The following is a 17,863-nucleotide window of genomic DNA, read 5'->3' as shown; positions in this document are numbered from 1 at the left end:
GGGGGAGCCGGCAGGCGGACGGAGGGGACCGGACCCCATAACGGAGGACAGGGGGGGCGATCGGTGGGCGTGGGGGGGGCACTTCAGTATTTCCAGCCATGACCGATGATATTGCAGCATCGGCCATGGCTGGATTGTAATATTTCACCAGTTTTTTAGGTGAAATATTACAAATCGCTCTGATTGGCAGTTTCACTTTCAACAGCCAATCAGAGCGATCGTAGCCACGGGGGGGTGAAGCCACCCCCCCTGGGCTGAAGTACCACTCCCCCTCTCCCTGCAGATCGGGTAAAATAGGAGTTAACCCCTTCACCCGATCTGCAGGGACGCGATCATTCCATGACGCCACATAGGCGTCATGGGTCGGATTGGCACGGGTTTTCATGACGCCTACGTGGCGTCATGGGTCGGGAAGGGGTTAAAAGAATGTCCCTTTATATCAGCGTATGATATATTCTTAGGCTGATATCATTTTTAGGGGAAGGGCATGGAGTGCCCGCCAGGGCCATGGGGGACTCGGGCCAGGTCTGACCGTTCTTAAAGGGGATGTGTTACGATAGCAGCGACCCGGTCTGTGGTCTTGGGCATCCAATAAAAGTGTCAATGAAATAAAAGGGGAAATAAAGTTTATAGGGGATTAGGGGAATTGTTCGTGACGCCACCTGTGGTATTCGGCAAATAGGAGATGTTATCCGACACTGCTTGAAGAGATTGCTGGGGCTGATGGTGATGCAGCAGTGTAGAGCTACACCCCAGGGCAGTGATGGTGTTAAAGGTGACGATGGTGGTTGTAGTGCAGGGCAGATGATGCAGTAATAATTCAGAGGACACAGCAGGGTGCAGTTTCCACACGTTTACTCACAGTTCTTAGTTATTATCCCCAGCCATGGTGCTGTGTCTTCTGGGTCTGTGGTCCAGCCAGCTCTCAAGTAAATTGGGTGCACCTTCCAGAACCCCCTTTCTATGTTCCTTTTCTGGCCGTCTCGCTGCGCTGGCTCTCACCCTTCTGACCTGCACCTTCACACACAGTGTCCCGATCCAGCAGTCTCAGATCTTGTCAGGCGACACTCTCTGTTGGTCCCCTGGATCCTATATGGCTGCCTTTTCAGCGAATGTGTTGGATGTGGCTGCAGCACATGCAGATGCTGCAGCCTCCGGCTGGCTAGCTGAGTCTTGTAGTCCTCCCCTCGTCTTGGGGGCTGGTTCCCACTGTGACCTGGTCCCTCCACCTGGTGATGGTCAGCATGGATGTGGGCCCCACGGGTGGATTGCTCACTACCCGTGCCCCTAGGACCCCTTCTTTCTTTCTGATGCTTCTCTCTCTTCAACCTTTTCTCTCTCTAGCTCCCTCTGTCAGGGAGCTTCTTTCTGCACATCTCACTCCATTCAGCTCCTCTCACAATCTGTGTAACTTTCGCTCCTAATTAGCTCCTCCCCTAACTACTCACTCCACCCACACCCTCTACCTAGTTACCCTCTCCAGACTGGGATGAGGCCATCCTCCCTTAGGGTACACCCAGATGCCCTGACTGGAGTGTTATGGTTTTGGATGCAGGTGTGGAGTCCGGTTAGTGCCCCCTCCTTCGCTGAGATGAGGTGCAGTAGCTCTGTGGCTACCAGACCTCAGGGGCGCCACAGGTATATATCAGCAGCCTGCTACAGCTCGTAAAAATGTGTACTGCTAGAACTACACATATATAAAATTAGAATTGCTTTTTCTATTAACACAGGAGTCTATTGGCAACAAATGAATACATTCCATGGCTGTTCAATGTGGAAATATAACCAATGTAATGGTCACGATAGTTCCAATACTTTCATATGCACCCCAAGCTGGAGTGAAACATTACAGTGCATGTTTGTCACAATCCCCAAACCTCTTAAGGGTGGCCATACACATTAGATGGTAGTTGGCCGATCATTCGGCCAGCAGCCATGTCAGCCGACACTCCCATACCCACGAGCACTCACTTGGCCGAATGCTGATAATAATAATAATTTTATTTATATAGCGCCAACATATTCCGCAGCGCTTTACAAATTATAGAGGGGACTTGTACAGACAATAGACATTACAGCATAACAGAAATCACAGTTCAAAACAGATACCAGGAGGAATGAGGGCCCTGCCAGCAAGCTTACAAACTATGAGGAAAAGGGGAGACACAAGAGGTGGATGGTAACAATTGCTTTAGTTATTTGGACCAGCCATAGTGTAAGGCTCGGGTGTTCATGTAAAGCTGCTTGAACCAGTTAACTGCCTAAGTATGTAGCAATACAGACACAGAGGCTATTGACTGCATAAAGTGTATGAGAACATGATGCGAGGAGCCTGATTATGTTTTTTTTTAATTTATTTATTTATTTATTTTTTTTATTAGGCCACACAGGGATAGTTAGGTTAATGCGTTGAGGCGGTAGACCAGTCTGAACAAATGCGTTTTTAGGGCACGCTTAAAACTGTGGGGATTGGGGATTAATCGTATTAACATAGGTAGTGCATTCCAAAGAATCGGCGCAGCACGTGTAAAGTCTTGGAGACGGGAATGGGAGGTTCTGATTATTGAGGATGCTAACCTGAGGTCATTAGCGGAGCGGAGGGCACGGGTAGGGTGGTAGACTGAGACCAGAGAGGAGATGTAGGGTGGTGCTGAGCCATGGAGTGCTTTGTGGATGAGGGTAGTAGTTTTGTACTGGATTCTGGAGTGGATGGGTAGCCAGTGTAATGACTGGCACAAGATAGAGGCATCGGTGTAACGGTTGGTGAGGAATATGATCCTGGCAGCAGCATTCAGGACAGATTGGAGCAGGTAGAGTTTGGTAAGAGGGAGGCCGATTAGTAGAGAGTTACAATAGTCCAGACGAGAATGAATAAGTGAGACAGTAAGAGTTTTTGCAGAGTCGAAAGTAAGAAAAGGGCGAATTCTAGAAATATTTTTGAGATGCAGATAAGAAGAGTGAGCCAGTGATCGGATGTGGGGGGTGAGTGAAAGCTCGGAATCAAGGATGACCCCAAGGCAGCGGGCATGTTGCTTGGGAGTAATGGTGGAACCGCACATGGAGATGGCAATGTCAGGCAAAGGTAGGTTAGTAGAGGGAGAGAACACGAGGAGTTCAGTTTTTGACAGGTTCAGTTTCAGATAGAGGGAGGACATGATGTTAGAGACAGCGGTAAGACAATCTCTGGTGTTTTCTAAGAAGGTCGGAGGGAAAGCAGGAGAAGAGGTGTATAATTGGGTGTCGTCAGCATAGAGATGGTACTGGAAACTACAATCTACTGATTGTTTGTCCAATAGGGGCAGTATACAAAGAGAAGAGGAGGGGGCCTAGGACTGATCCTTGCTGATGTGTTTTCTATGTGAAAGACGACAACAGGCACACTGGCTGGAGGGCTTATCTCCAGAAGAACAATGCGATCTGCAATCTGAAAATAGACATGCGTGATCAACACCTCTCTTGGCGATCAGTCAGTCTGTACCCCCAGCACAGTAGGCCATTGGCCAAACCCATCGATGTTGACTGGCTCAGTAACAGTAGTTACATTTATAGTTGTGCACCTGCATGGCACAGTGTATGTATTACATGAATCAGATCTTGTTAAGTCTCCAACGTAAGACTCTCAGGGATGCTCTTGTTCAATACATGTTATAGACATCTTACCTCCATTTATCCCATTGACAATATCATTCCCTGTTGACTTTGAAAAGCCAGACGTTGATAAGACTGTTTCAAGTCGAATCACAGCTCTCTCCAACCTATCCATTAATCCGTGCACCTCTGCCATCTTGAACACCTGCAACAGACATGAACAGAAACACATATGTTAAATGCAATAAGACCAATGTTAACATATGTTAAATGCAATAAGACCAATGTTATTGATAAGCAAAAAACTACAGCAGAGCATCGCTTGATATAATCGTGTTTTCCATATCTTCTCCCAGCTGTTACATTACTTAGGAAACATAATTGTATTGCGCCATTTTAGGTACCTCCTCTTATCCTCAAGAGAATGCCAACAAACCAACAAGAAATGTGGTGGATTTATTTGATCAAGGCTCAACCTCCTTATTGTCCATTTCTAAAGTTGGACAATTGGGAGGGAGTACAGGCCAGTACAGCTTTTGTTTGCTGCCACACAGGTTTCTTCAGGTGTCACAGATACAGATCTATTCTCTGTATAATCGTCAATGGAGAATACTAACAATATTGCTGCATGATATACTACATCTGCACCCATGCTTTTCTATAGATGTAGATATGTATTTGAATGGGCAATTTAAAAATAGCAGCATGTGCACCTAAGTCCTTGAACACATACTGTACAGATACTATGAAGTTGTCAGGCATAACAATACATTTCTGAAAGCCAACTATTCATTAAGCTAGCATTGCATGAACCTGATTTTTGGCAGAATGTGGCAGTTTACCTTTGATATATTTCCGAATGAATCTATTATTTATATGTAAATGTTACGATGAGTGAATGCTTAGTTTTGCAGCGATAAAATAGAGAGCTATGAGCTTCCTCCAGATCTTCCTTCTGCTAAGTTCACACAAGAGCATCCATAATTTTTTTTCTCATTTGTCTTCCATATGCAATCCACTTTTATACATCAGCAGTTATTGAAAATGTTCAAATACATTTTCCTATGTTAAATAATTGCAATATATCTGTAAAAATCGGATGCTATACAGTGGCTCCGTATAGAATCTGATTTTTTTTTTGCACACCCACAGATCTGAATGGCGAGTCTCATCTGATACAAGGTAGAAACTAGTGAATGCTGTGATTCTTTTCATGCACAGATTTGGTCCGTGACAAAAAGCACTCATTTGCATTGCCCCATTAAATAACATTGGTCTGAGTCCTTCCCATGTGTGGTCCAAAAATGTGACTGTCTAAACTTCACTTAACACCGTTCACAATGTTCTGTCTACAGTCCGTAGGAATAAAGCACTTTTTTGCCCTGTTTTAAAAAAAAAAAAAAAAAAAAAAAAAAGGCGTATATGATTTTTCCGAAGCTTAAGAAATATATGCAGGTTATTTTGACAGTAATTATCATCATTTTATAGGTTACAGTGAATGGAGTTGATGTCTGCATCAGAATTATGGGCTGAAGACATATTACTTATAATCATAATGATTTATTATAGTTTTCCAATGTGTCCATAAAAAATATCATCTGTCGGTTATTTTTTTGAAAAGCTGTCCAGAAAACATAAATAGTCAAGTTGGCAACCCAGCTGAGCCCACAGAGCATGGACAATCCATCCGGGAACCCGCTGCAGAGGAGAGGTGGTGGAGCCTTTACTGCAGAGGGCACTGCAGGGCTCGGCATCGCTAATTGAACACTTGCAGTAGAAGCACACACCGAATGAAAAGTCACTTTTGCTAATAATATCCCATACAAAAGTATGGTTAAACACTTTTCCAGGCCCCCTATCTATCACTGTGAACAGTTTTCCAAAGTCCAAGGTCAAAACTACAGATAAACTCCCTTTAAGGGTTGTTTGTATGAGACAGGTCAAGCTATAAGATACTTGTGTCTTGATGCTTTTGCCCAGGGCTGGCGTCAGCACCCGGGCAAGTGCCGGGGCCCTGAGCAGGCAGGGGGCCCACTCGCAGTCTGGGACACTGGCGCTCTATAGTGCAGGCCCCCACGAGTGGACCCCCCGCCTGCTCCCGGCCCCAACACTTGCGATACTTACCTCTCTCGGTTCCAGCGCTGTAGCGTCTTCCATCCTCTGACTATGACGTTCAGGTCAGAGGACGCAATGACGTCACCAGTGCGCGCCCTCTGCCTGAGCAGTCACAGCAAAGAGAGCAGGAAGACGCCGACGGTGAGGAGTCCAGAGCAGCGACAAGCAACGAGAGGTATTTCATTTTTTTTTTTTTATATTTGGAGAAATATATGGGGACCATCAGAAGGGGCCCATATATGGAGCATTATAAGGGCCCAGGGGCTAATTCTATATGGAGTATCTTATGGGGCCAATAATATAGGGAGCATCTTATGAAGCCAATTCTATAGGGAGAATTATATGGGGCCAATTTAATATGGAGCCAATTTAATATGGAGCATCTTATGGGGCCAATTCAATATGGAGCAATATATGGGGACAATTACATATGGAGCATTATATGGGGCCAATAATATACGAATCATCTTATGGGACTAATTATATATGGAGCATTTTATATGGCCAATTATATATGGAGCATTATATGGGGCCCATTATACATGGAGCATCTTATGGGGCCAATTATTTTTGGAGCATTATATGGGACCCATTCTGTAAGGAGCAATATATGGGACTCAGTATACTGTATGGGGCCGATCATATACTGTATGGAGCATTATATGAGGCCCATTATATATGGAGCAATAGATGGGGCCCATCATATACTGTATGGGGAATTATATGTGGCTCACTATACTGTATGGAGCATTATATGGGCTCAATTCTGTATGGAGCAATATATGCGGCTCATTCTGTATGGAGCACTCTGTGGTGCCCATTATACTGTATGGAGCATTATATGAGGCTCATTATTCTGTATGGAGCATAATATTGGGCTCATTATTCTGTTTGGAGCAATATATGGGGCTCATTATTCTGTATAGAGGACTATATGGTGCCAATTATACTGTATGGAGCACTATATGGGGCCATTATACTGTATGGGGCAATATATGGGGCTCATTATTCTGTATAAAGGACTATACTGTCCGGTTTCTGAGCTAATGTAGAATGCACAATAGATATCACTCATGTAATGTAAGAAGTAAGTGAAATCTTTGGCATTGTACTATACCTATATTTCTCTGCCGTATCCGTACATTATGAATTGTGGTATGTGTTAAAGGGGCCCACCGGGACTCTTTCGCCCAGGGCCCATGAAAACCTGGAGCCGGCCCTGCTTTTGCCACTCAGTTTTCTCACACTGCAGCACAGTGAATATACTTAGGATAAAGCAGAATAGGACAATAAGGCTTCATCTTTTATAAGCATGCAAGCAACATGTGACCCTCGACAAGAGGCGTAATAGCAATGCACGCTCTATCTCTTTTTTCTTTAACTACGGTAACTGTATTTTACACACTGTGTGAACATTTTATTGCAGCCTCTTAAAGGGAATTTGTCAGTAGTAGCGATGAGCGTTACTCGCCCGAGTAGCACTGTACTCGTTGAGCACCGAGCGTTTCCGAGATTGCGGGAGCTCGGGTCTCTGCCCTACAATTTTGGCACTCTTTAGAGCGCCAATGACCATGCAGGGATTGTCTGCCATAGGGCTCATTTCCACATGCGAGTCACACGTCCGTATCTCGCATGTGGAAACCAAGCTCTGGCGCCGGCACTCAGGAGCGGAGCTGTGCGGCTCCATGTGTTCCTATGCGGCTGCACGCTCCGCTCCTCAGTGCCGGCTCCACAGCTTGGTTTCCACATGCGAGGTACGGACGTGTGACTCGCATGTGGAAATGAGCCCATACACTGTAATTCCGCAGCCATCTTTGTTGTGTTATTACAGTGATTGGCTGGCCGCACAGCGTCATCAGATTTATAAGAGACCGGATGCTGCCCTGCTCGGCACATTCAGCTCCGGAATCAGCTAGTGTAGGGAGAGCTGCTGCTGAGATAGGGTCAGATTTGAGCTTTTATTAGTTATTATAGGTCTACCATTGTTCAATCCAAAATATCCAGCTAAACCAACAGTCCTTTTTAGGGCTAACTATGGGGTATATAGATTGCAGTGCTATATCCACATCAGTGCAAGGCATGCAGGCACTGTATGTGAGTATATAGATCTCACTGCATATATCAAGAGGGTCCATTACGGTCTGCTGCTGTGTATTTTATATATACCTAGCTGCAGGTATCCGTGGCTAGGAGTAATTTTTTTTGGCACCTGAATCCTGCAAATTTTATTACAAAGCAATCCAGAGCCTCCTTTTTTTTCTACATTTATTTGCTTGGTCACACTGCAGACTACAGCCAGGCCATTTTAATACAACAGCGTGAAAATCTAGCAATTTAAAACGGCTTTTTTTGTCCTAGGCATCAGATCTGAGTGTGCAGAAAATTCTGGCCTTTTTTTTTGGTAATGTAGTATTTTTTGGAGTGTCTTACAACATTTTTGGACATGGACACCATTTTGCTGACCAAAATTTTTTTAGCTGGCCAGAAAATATTTAGCTACAGTTCTTATATTTTTTATTGTTTTGTACGCCACACGCATCGCATATCATTGCACTAAATATTTTACAATTTTAGTACTCCAATGTTTTTTTTTTTAGTGTCATAGCCTACTTATGACACAATTTTGGTGGGCCAAAAAAAATCCAGACCACATATTTAACAGTGTTCGATCTCCGTCAGATGCCAGATCTATCTGTGGTCTACAAATTGTGGCATTTCCGGCCTATATTCCACTGTTTTTGCTGTCTGTTACCCTAGGTGTATACATTCTTTTGGGGTAAATTTTTTTAAAAAAAACTCCAGGACACATATTGAACAGTCTATTACCTTCGTCAGACGCCTGGTCTATCTGTGCTCTACACATAGTTGCTTTTCTGGCCTGCATTACACTTTTTTGGCTGTCTGCTACCCTAGGTCTATACACTATTTTGGGGTAAAAAATAAAAAAATACAGGCCACGTATTGAACAGTCTGGTATCGCCTGATCTATTTGTGGCCTACAAATTGTGGCAATTCAGACCTACATTCCACTGTATTTGCTGTCTGTTACCCTAGTTCTGTACACTATTTTGGGGTATAAAATAAAAAAATACAGGCCATATATTGAATAGTTTGATATCTCCGTCAGACTCCTGGTCTATCTGTGCTCTACAAATAGTTGCTTTTCAGACCTACATTCCACTTTTTTTGCTGTCTGCTACCCTAGGTCTGGTATACACTATTTTGGGGTGAAAAATTAAAAATACAGGCCATATATTAACCAGTCTGTTATCTCTGTCAGACGCCTGGTATATATGTGCTCTACAAATACGGTAGTTGCTTTTCCGGCCTACATTCCACTTTTTTGGCTGTCTGCTACCGTAGGTCTATACAGTATTTTGGGGTAAAAAAAATTTTAAAAACTCCAGACCACATATTGAACAGTCTGTTATCTCCATCAGACGCCTGGTGTATCTGTGCTCTATAAATAGTTGCTTTTCTGGCCTACATTCCACTTTTTTTTGCTGTCTGCTACTCTAGGTCTATACACTATTTTGGGGTAAAAAATAAAAAAATACAGGCCATGTATTGAACAGTCTGGTATTGCTGTCAGACACCTGATCTATTTGTGGCCTACAAATTATGGCAATTCAGACCTACATTCCACTGTATTTGCTGTCTGTTACCCTAGTTCTGTACACTATTTTGGGGTATAAAATAAAAAAATACAGGCCACGTATTGGACAGTGTGATATCTCCGTCAGACTCCTGGTCTATCTGTGCTCTACAAATAGTTGCTTTTCAGACCTACATTCCACATTTTGGCTGTCTGCTACCCTAGGTCTGGTATACACTATTTTGGGGTGAAAAATTAAAAATACAGGCCATATATTAACCAGTCTGTTATCTCTGTCAGACGCCTGGTATATATGTGCTCTACAAATACGGTAGTTGCTTTTCTGGCCTACATTCCACTTTTTTGGCTGTCTGCTACCCTAGGTCTATACAGTATTTTGGGGTAAAAAAAATTTTAAAAACTCCAGACCACATATTGAACAGTCTGTTATCTCCATCAGACGCCTGGTGTATCTGTGCTCTATAAATAGTTGCTTTTCTGGCCTACATTCCACTTTTTTTTGCTGTCTGCTACTCTAGGTCTATACACTATTTTGGGGTAAAAAATAAAAAAATACAGGCCATGTATTGAACAGTCTGGTATTGCTGTCAGACACCTGATCTATTTGTGGCCTACAAATTATGGCAATTCAGACCTACATTCCACTGTATTTGCTGTCTGTTACCCTAGTTCTGTACACTATTTTGGGGTATAAAATAAAAAAATACAGGCCACGTATTGGACAGTGTGATATCTCCGTCAGACTCCTGGTCTATCTGTGCTCTACACATAGTTGCTTTTCAGGCCTATATTCCACTTTTTTTGCTGTCTGCTACCCTAGGTCTAGTATACACTATTATGGGGTAAAGAAAATTTAAAAATACGGGCCACATATTGAACAGTCTGGTGTGCTTTTGAGGCTTCCCTTCCCTTTTTTTGCTGTGTGTTACACTAGCTCAAAACACTATTTTGGGGTAAAAAATAAAAAAATACCGGCCACATATTGAACAGTCTGGTATCTCTGTAACATGCCTCATCTATCTGTGGCCTACAAATTGTGTCATTAGATTACAGTTGAGGCTTGCATTCACCTTTTTATTAAAATGGGCAAGGCGCATGGCAAGGGACGGGGAAGTGGACGTGATGGTGATGGTGCATGCAGAGGTCGAGGCCGTGGACAAGCTGAAAGTGGGCCACAACAAACACCCACACCTTCTCGCAACAGATTCCTCTTAGAATTCATAGGGCACAGCAGAACAGCGCTGTTGACACCAGAGCAGTGTGAAAAGGTAGTTGGTTGGATGGTGGATAATGCTTCCAGTCACTTTGCCACCACCATCTTGTCTTCCACACAGTCAAGTCTGAGTTGCCGTGACTCTGGACTGCATATTCCTCACCCTGATCCTCCTTTCTCCCACCATGCTGAGTGCCCTGAGACAACTGATGCAACACTTGGACACTCCGAAGAGTTGTTCACTTTTCCATTTATCGATTCGGGCCTCTCTCCCAGTCCACTTGAAGCGGGGCAAGATGAAATTCCATGTAGCAATGCCCAAATATTTGGGCAGCCACTGTCACACGAAGGCGATGGTGGGAACATGTCACAAGAGGGGGACGACGATGAGGCACAATTGCCAGAAACTCAGGAGGAGGACCAGGGTGCGGATGTGAAAGAAGAGGTGGTGGATGATATAGTAACTGACCCAACCTGGCAGGAGGACATGCAGAGCGAGGACAGCAGCACACAGGGGGATGAAGGCGTAGCACCTCAACAGGCAGGAAGAAGCAGTGTGGTGGCCGCAGACAGAAGGCAGGCAACTGTTCCACACAAGAGCAACATGACGGAAGTTGCCAGTCCAACTGTAAGGTCTTCCCGAGTCTGGTTATTTTTTAAAGACTCTGCTGATATCCCCAAAAAGGCCATTTGCAACACCTGCAATGCCCACATCAGCAGGGGCAGCAAAACTACCAGCCTGACTACCACCAGCATGATCAGGCACATGACAGCAAAACACTCGACTCTGTGGACCAAACCACAGGCACCAGGAACAGTGTCTGCGGGTACCATCACTCCTTCCACTTTTGTGCGTGAAAGCCAATCCCCTGTCCATGGTGCATGTGAAGATGCCTCCTGCCCTGCACCTGCCATTACCCAGACTCAACTAGCATCATCATCGAGCACGTCCATGTCTTTGTCCCAGCGCAGCCTTCAGTTGTCTATACCACAGTCATTGTAACACAAGCGGAAGTATGCCTCCAATGCCCCACAGGCCACAGTACTAAATTCACAAATTTCTCCACTGCTTGCGCTCAAAATGTTGCCTTTTAGGCTCGTGGAGAAAGAAGCTTTCCGGAACGTGATGGCGGCAGCTGTCTCAAGGTATTCGGTCCCTTAGCCACCACTATTTCTCCCGGTGTGCCATCCCGTCATTACACAAGCACGTGTCCCACAACATTAGCCGTGCCCTTAACAATGCTGTTACTGAGAAAGTCCACCTAACCACGGATACATGGATAAGAGCTTGTGAGCATGGATGGTACATCTCGCTGACGGCAAACTGGGTTAACATAGTGGAAACCGGCACCCAGCCAGACCTTGGGATGGTTCATGTCCTCCCAACCCCAAGAATTGTGGAACCTACGTCAATCTGGGTTGCCCCCACAGTCTACAGCTCCTGCACCTCCTCCTCCACCTCCTCTTCAGCCTCCATCTCCAAAAGCAGCACATCAGTCACAAGCTGGAAGCACTGCAGCACAGCCTCAGCCAAGCACCAACAGGCTGTGCTGAAGCTAATCTGCTTAGGTGACAAACCGCACAATTGTGAAAAGTTGTGGACAGCTCTGAAAGAGCAGTCAGAGCTATGGCTGACACTGCTGAACCTACAGCCATGCATGGTCATGTGTGAAAATGGCCAGAACCTGGTGGTGGCTCTGAGGCGAGGCGAGCTCACACACGTGCCATGCCTGGCTCATGTGCTTAACCTCGTGGTTCAGCGTTTTCTCAAAACCTACCTGGAGCTGCCAGATCTGCTTATGAATGTACATCAACTGTGTGCCCATTTTAGAAAGTCAGTTACAGCTTCAGCCGCCCTTGCCGTGCTTCAGCAGCATTTGCAGCTTCCGGCTCACCGACTGGTGTGTGATGTCCCCATGCATTGGAACTCTACACTGTATTTGTTGGAAAGGATTTGTGAGCAGAAGAGAGCAGTTGTTGACTGCCAGGATCAACAAGGCCATCGTTATTCAGTTCAGACTCCATACCTAAGACATCAGGAGTGGACATGGATGTCAGACATCTGTACCATCCAGCAAAACTTTGAGGAGTCCACCAAGATGGTGAGCCGTGATGATGCCACAATTAGCGTCACCATCCAGCTTATCTGCATTCTGAAAAGCTCTCTGCTCACAATGAAAGAGGATAGAATGCAGGCGGAGCACGAGGACATGGAGCAAGGAACCATGCAGGGTGATTACACACAGCCCAGCCTCATGTAATCCCAATGGCAATAACAATATAGGAGACCCACTGTTTAATGACCCTTTAAGAAGATTAATGCGGCCTGATGCCCCTCTAAAAATAGGCTCTGTGACTTAGTGTCCCTCCTTCATAAATGAAACAAGATGTGTCTACTTATGTGTCACACAACACATGGCTAGCTTGGGTTGTTAAATGTTACAATGACATTACCCAGTGAATGCATTTGTATTGGTTGAAACTAAGCAATGCTAAACTTGAAAAATGCATCAAAAACGCTGCTTGTGTACATAACCCAAGTAGTGGAGGAACATTTTTGTTTGGGGTTTGTTATTTTGCCTTATATACAAGTCATTACCCTGGAAAGGATGTTCCTTAACATATTTCCCAGGTCAATACATTTTGGTTTAGTTTTTGTATGTTTTTTGGTGCGCCTGTAAAAATGGCGTGAAATTCTGACAAGATTGTTTACAGCTGTGACCTAGGAGTCAGACATGCTTCCAGGGACATTTGCCATTATGTTCCTGTGTCATTTGAGCAGTGTTTCCATCATTTTCAGATGTTTTTAGACCTTAAAAGGATCCCCTGGGGGGATCGCGGTAAAAATGCTCTCTCTGAGTACCCGAGTATTACAAATTGTTCGACCCGAGCAACGAGCACCCGAGCATTTTAGTGCTCGCTCATCACTAGTCAGTAGATCCAACCCTCTTAAGTGATCTATATGGGCATATAGGTCATAGGAAGTTGAATAAATTGATATCTTATTCCAAAGAAATACGCTTTTTTCTTACATGGCTATTGGGAGGATGCTGCCTGGAAGATAACTCTGCCTCCAGAGCTTATTTTCTATAAAAGGGGGAGTTAACAAGTGTGAGACAAGTAACTTATTGCAAACATATTTTTTACAGCTCTTGAGCTCTGCTGTATTGCAAGAATATTGCAACACTGTCTGCCTGTGAGATGGAAGCTGAAGCTGAGAGGAACCTGCAGATGTGTCAGGTATAACCACACACAGCTCTGCAGTGAGATTAGGAGAGCAGAGAGAGGCCATTACACATCACACTGATTACTCCCCCTTCATGTAAAAAAAGCTCTGGAGGCAGAGTTATCTTTCAGGCAGCCTGGAAGAGGTCACTCTCCTCAGCAGTCTATAGCCTGTATGCCCATATTAATAGTTTAAATAGGTCAAATGTGGTTACAGATTCCCTTTCAGTAGTAGAGTCTAACAATGTAGGTGTAAGGAAGAAGACCGGGCTGCGGGTACCTGTACCGAGCCGGGTCTGGAACTGTTGAGGCTGCCTCCCTTGTTGCCTGGGGGAAAGAATGAGGAATGGGACCAACCTCATGACCCGGGTAGGAGGGGCAAGATAAAAGGAAAAGTGCGTGCAGCAGCCGGCAGTTTGGTGCGAACTAGCAGCAATGCGCAGCCGGGTGAGTATCATGCTCTGTCCCCTGAGTACTGGCGCTGTGACAGGCTGCGTTGGTTGTTCCCCGCCGTTTCCAGAGGGGCTGCTGAAGAGAGAGGTACCATGTCATCAGTGACTGAAAGTATAGCGCACGAGAAGAGGAGAGAAGGCCGACCACCAGACAGAATCGTCTGGCCTTCCCTGCCAGTGACTTTGCGCTTCCCGATTGATATTGGAAGTACCACTACCTTGTTTCTTTGGCTGCTTGTGTTTATGGACTAGGGGCTCAGTAGAAGGTACCGGAGACCGACCACTGCCGCCAGAAGACGGATCGCTAACCTTGGACCCCTCTTGAGGACATTTCATCGACAGCTACAAGGACTACTACCCTCATCGGAACATTTGCGGCTGAGGAAACCATAGACACAATAAGTTTACTGAATGAACTGTTGCTAGTTTTGCTATTCACCTATTCTTTCCTGGCGTTTGCAATTTAACTGTTTATCTCCCTGCGAAGAGTACTGTTTTTGTTCAATTAAATTGTTAACCCTTGCTCTGCCTCTCGTGCGTCACTGCATCCCACAACCTGCTTACATAGGCATCAGAATAAAATTGGTTTTGCATCTCTCCCCCTTTCATAAAATCCAAGAAAAGTGCTTAGGAGCACAACATGGAACGCAATGAGTTTGTATCTCTCAAACTTTTGGATGGTCGGAGAGACACATGTTTTATTATGTATCGCATCCAGTATTTTATTCATATTTATTTTCCTAAAAGGGAATCGGTCAGAAGGTCTTTGTTGTTTAATCTGAAGACAGCAGGACATAGACGCTGAAACACAGAATTCAGGGATGTGTCAGTTGTCAAAGTGTGTACTGTTGTTTACTGACTGTGAAGGATTTATGACTAAAGGTACCTTCACACTGAACAACTTAACAACGATATCGCTAGCGATCCGTGACGTTGCAGCGTCCTGGATAGCGATATCGTTGTGTTTGACACGCAGCAGCGATCAGGATCCTGCTGTGATATCGTTGGTCGGAGCTAGAAGGCCAGCACCTTATTTCGTCGCTGGATCACCCGCTGACATCGCTGGATCGGTGTGTGTGACACCGATCCAGCGATGTCTTCACTGGTAACCAGGGTAAACATCGGGTTACTAAGCGCAGGGCCGTAAAGCAGAGCACAGCGGTGACGTCACCGCTCTGCTTTGGCCGGCGCTTACACAGGATGCAGGAGGAGTGCAGGGAAGCGGACGCAGGCACCGGAATGTGAGTATGTGTTTTTTTATTTTACATTTACAATGGTAACCAGGGTAAACATCGGGTTACTAAGCGCGGCCCTGCGCTTAGTAACCCGATGTTTACCCTGGTTACCCGGGGACTTTGCATAGTTGGTCGCTGGAGAGCTGTCTGTGTGACAGCTCTCCAGCGACCACACAGCGACGCTGCAGCGATCGGCATCGTTGTCTAGATCGCTGCAGCGTCGCTAAATGTGACGGTACCTTTAGAGACTAATATTGCCAGACTAGTCTGACAACTAAGCATCTCACTGCCTATGGATTTTGTACATACAGTGCCTTGCGAAAGTATTCGGCTCCCTGGATCTTTTCAACCTGTTGTGTTCCTTGGTCTTCATGATGCTCTCTGTGCTTCAAACAGAACCCTGAGACTATCACAGAGCAGGTGCATTTATGGAACTGAGTCTTGATTACACACAGGTGGATTATATTTATCATCATTAGGCATTTAGGACAACATTGGATCATTCAAAGATCCACAATGAACTTCTGGAGTGAGTTTGCTGCACTGAAAGTAAAGGGGACGAATAATATTGCACGCCCCACTTTTCAGTTTTTGAATTTCCACAAAAATTTAAAATAACCAATAAATTTCGTTCAACTTGACAATTGTGTTCCACTTATTGTTGATTCATGATATGTGGGAAAAGGTTGAAAAGTTCCAGGGGACCAAATACTTTCGCAATGCACTGTAGAGAGCCTGGTGGGAGTGGGTTATCTTTCTCAGCTCTGCTTCATTCAAAATCTAAAAATTCAGATTTTGGCAGAATTGCTTTAGTCAGTAAAACAAGTGATGCATTGTTGGCTTTAACTTCTCTTTGCCTACATCATGCTGTTATCAGATGAGGTAACAAAAACCTGCTGACAGATTCCCTTTAAAGGGGCTGTCGAGACTGAGATATTGATGAACTATACACCGGATGCTTCATCAGTATCAGATTGGTGGGTACATAACAGCAACCCCGCAGATGAGCTGATACCTTGTGCTGCAGTCTCCAGAAGTACATACTGTACAAAGATGGAACACCTCACTTCTGTAAACTGGGTAATGGTCATTCTTCTACTGCTTTGCTTCTACTGAACTGAACAGTACCTGAGCAGCAGTACCACCACTAACCATTGTGTAGAATTGTGGTGTTCAAGTTCCCTGCATTATGTACTTTTGATTGTATTGGCATCAAGTATCAGCTGATCGGTGTTGGTTCCAGGTGTCTGACACCCAACAATATGAGGGGTAGGTCCTTTACCATGTTCATTTATCTAATACTATTAATTTGTTTTAGCACTCATTTTCATTAAATCATAAAAATGTCACAATTCCTCCACTCCATGGTGAGTGGTATCTCAACCGGACAATCTGGGCAGGCACGTTCTGAGATGTGAGTATTGTGCTAAACAGCGAAAGCCATCCAATCTGAGATTGGGGTGTGTTGTGAGTGACAGTCCAGTCTTCCAATCAGAGCTGGGGCATGCTGGTTTTCCTATTGGTGTCTCCTGTTGTGAGTGATTCCCTGGCTATTTAGCTTGTTGTCTGCCTCTGCTTATTGCCAGTTGTAGCCTTAGCTCAGTGGTGCATGTTTGCTTTATTCTTCAGTGTTCTTTCTATTGCTGCGTGACTTTGCCCTGATCATCCATTTACCTTGCCCCTTTGTCGTGATCGGCTACTTCCTGAAATTCTGGCCTCGGACTGTGACCTCAATATGCCTTTGCCTTACCCCTTTTGTTTATGATGAGTCTTCTTGGTTTCTGACACTGGACCTCTTGACTTTACAGCCTCACAGCTTGTTTGTTAGTAGTGGCTAGCGTCATAGCAATATCATGCAATGTGAGTTCTAAGGTAAAGTTAGGAAAAAGATGTGAATTTTCCAGAGCAGTAAAGTATAACTGAGGTATTCATACAAATCTATTTATCATAGGGTAGGATAGAAACTGATATTAGGCGCAAAATACAAACATGCACCTGAGATAAACCGAATCTATCAAATAAATTTGACGCATCTTATGTTTGCTTATCTATGCTTCAATGTTAGAAGCATTAGTATTTCTGTGCCAGAATTTGAAAACAGTCTTCCAATTTTTGAGCTAAAGCAAGAAGTTAAGACAGCAGAAAGGAGAAGTATAAGTTTTTCCTTTAAACATTCCTCTTTAATTTAATTCTGGATCAAAAACTGGATCAAAAAGTGCAGTGGTGTTTACATTTTGTTTTCTAAAAATACAATTTGGCCCACTCTGGTGTCATTCATGATTCCCTCTCTGTGGCGGACACAGACAGAAGAGGTCCCATGTGCAAGAACAGTATATGGGCCCCTCATTGTGTTTGTGCAAAAGCTGCTTGCTGTTTTGGAGATATAAGTTGGCTCCCATACCATTTGGGCTCTTGTATG

General features: G+C 44.6%; 1 protein-coding gene across 2 annotated transcripts in view; it reads right to left on the bottom strand.

The window, feature by feature from the left end:
• The window catches only part of CAP2 (cyclase associated actin cytoskeleton regulatory protein 2), a 189,380-nt gene that overhangs the window by 125,615 nt on the left and 45,902 nt on the right, over window positions 1-17,863 (bottom strand). For both annotated transcript variants that reach the window (XM_077269938.1, XM_077269939.1), the window contains exon 2: window positions 3,661-3,793. In XM_077269938.1, coding sequence (XP_077126053.1) covers window positions 3,661-3,784 — 124 coding nt within the window. In that variant the 5' untranslated portion in view covers window positions 3,785-3,793. The remainder of the gene's footprint in view (window positions 1-3,660; window positions 3,794-17,863) is intronic.

The sequence above is a fragment of the Ranitomeya variabilis genome, chromosome 6, assembly GCF_051348905.1.
Source record: "Ranitomeya variabilis isolate aRanVar5 chromosome 6, aRanVar5.hap1, whole genome shotgun sequence".
Classification (NCBI taxonomy): Eukaryota; Metazoa; Chordata; class Amphibia; order Anura; family Dendrobatidae; genus Ranitomeya; species Ranitomeya variabilis.
Note: the sequence above shows the minus strand (reverse complement) of the source record. Positions and strands in the feature narration are given on the sequence as shown.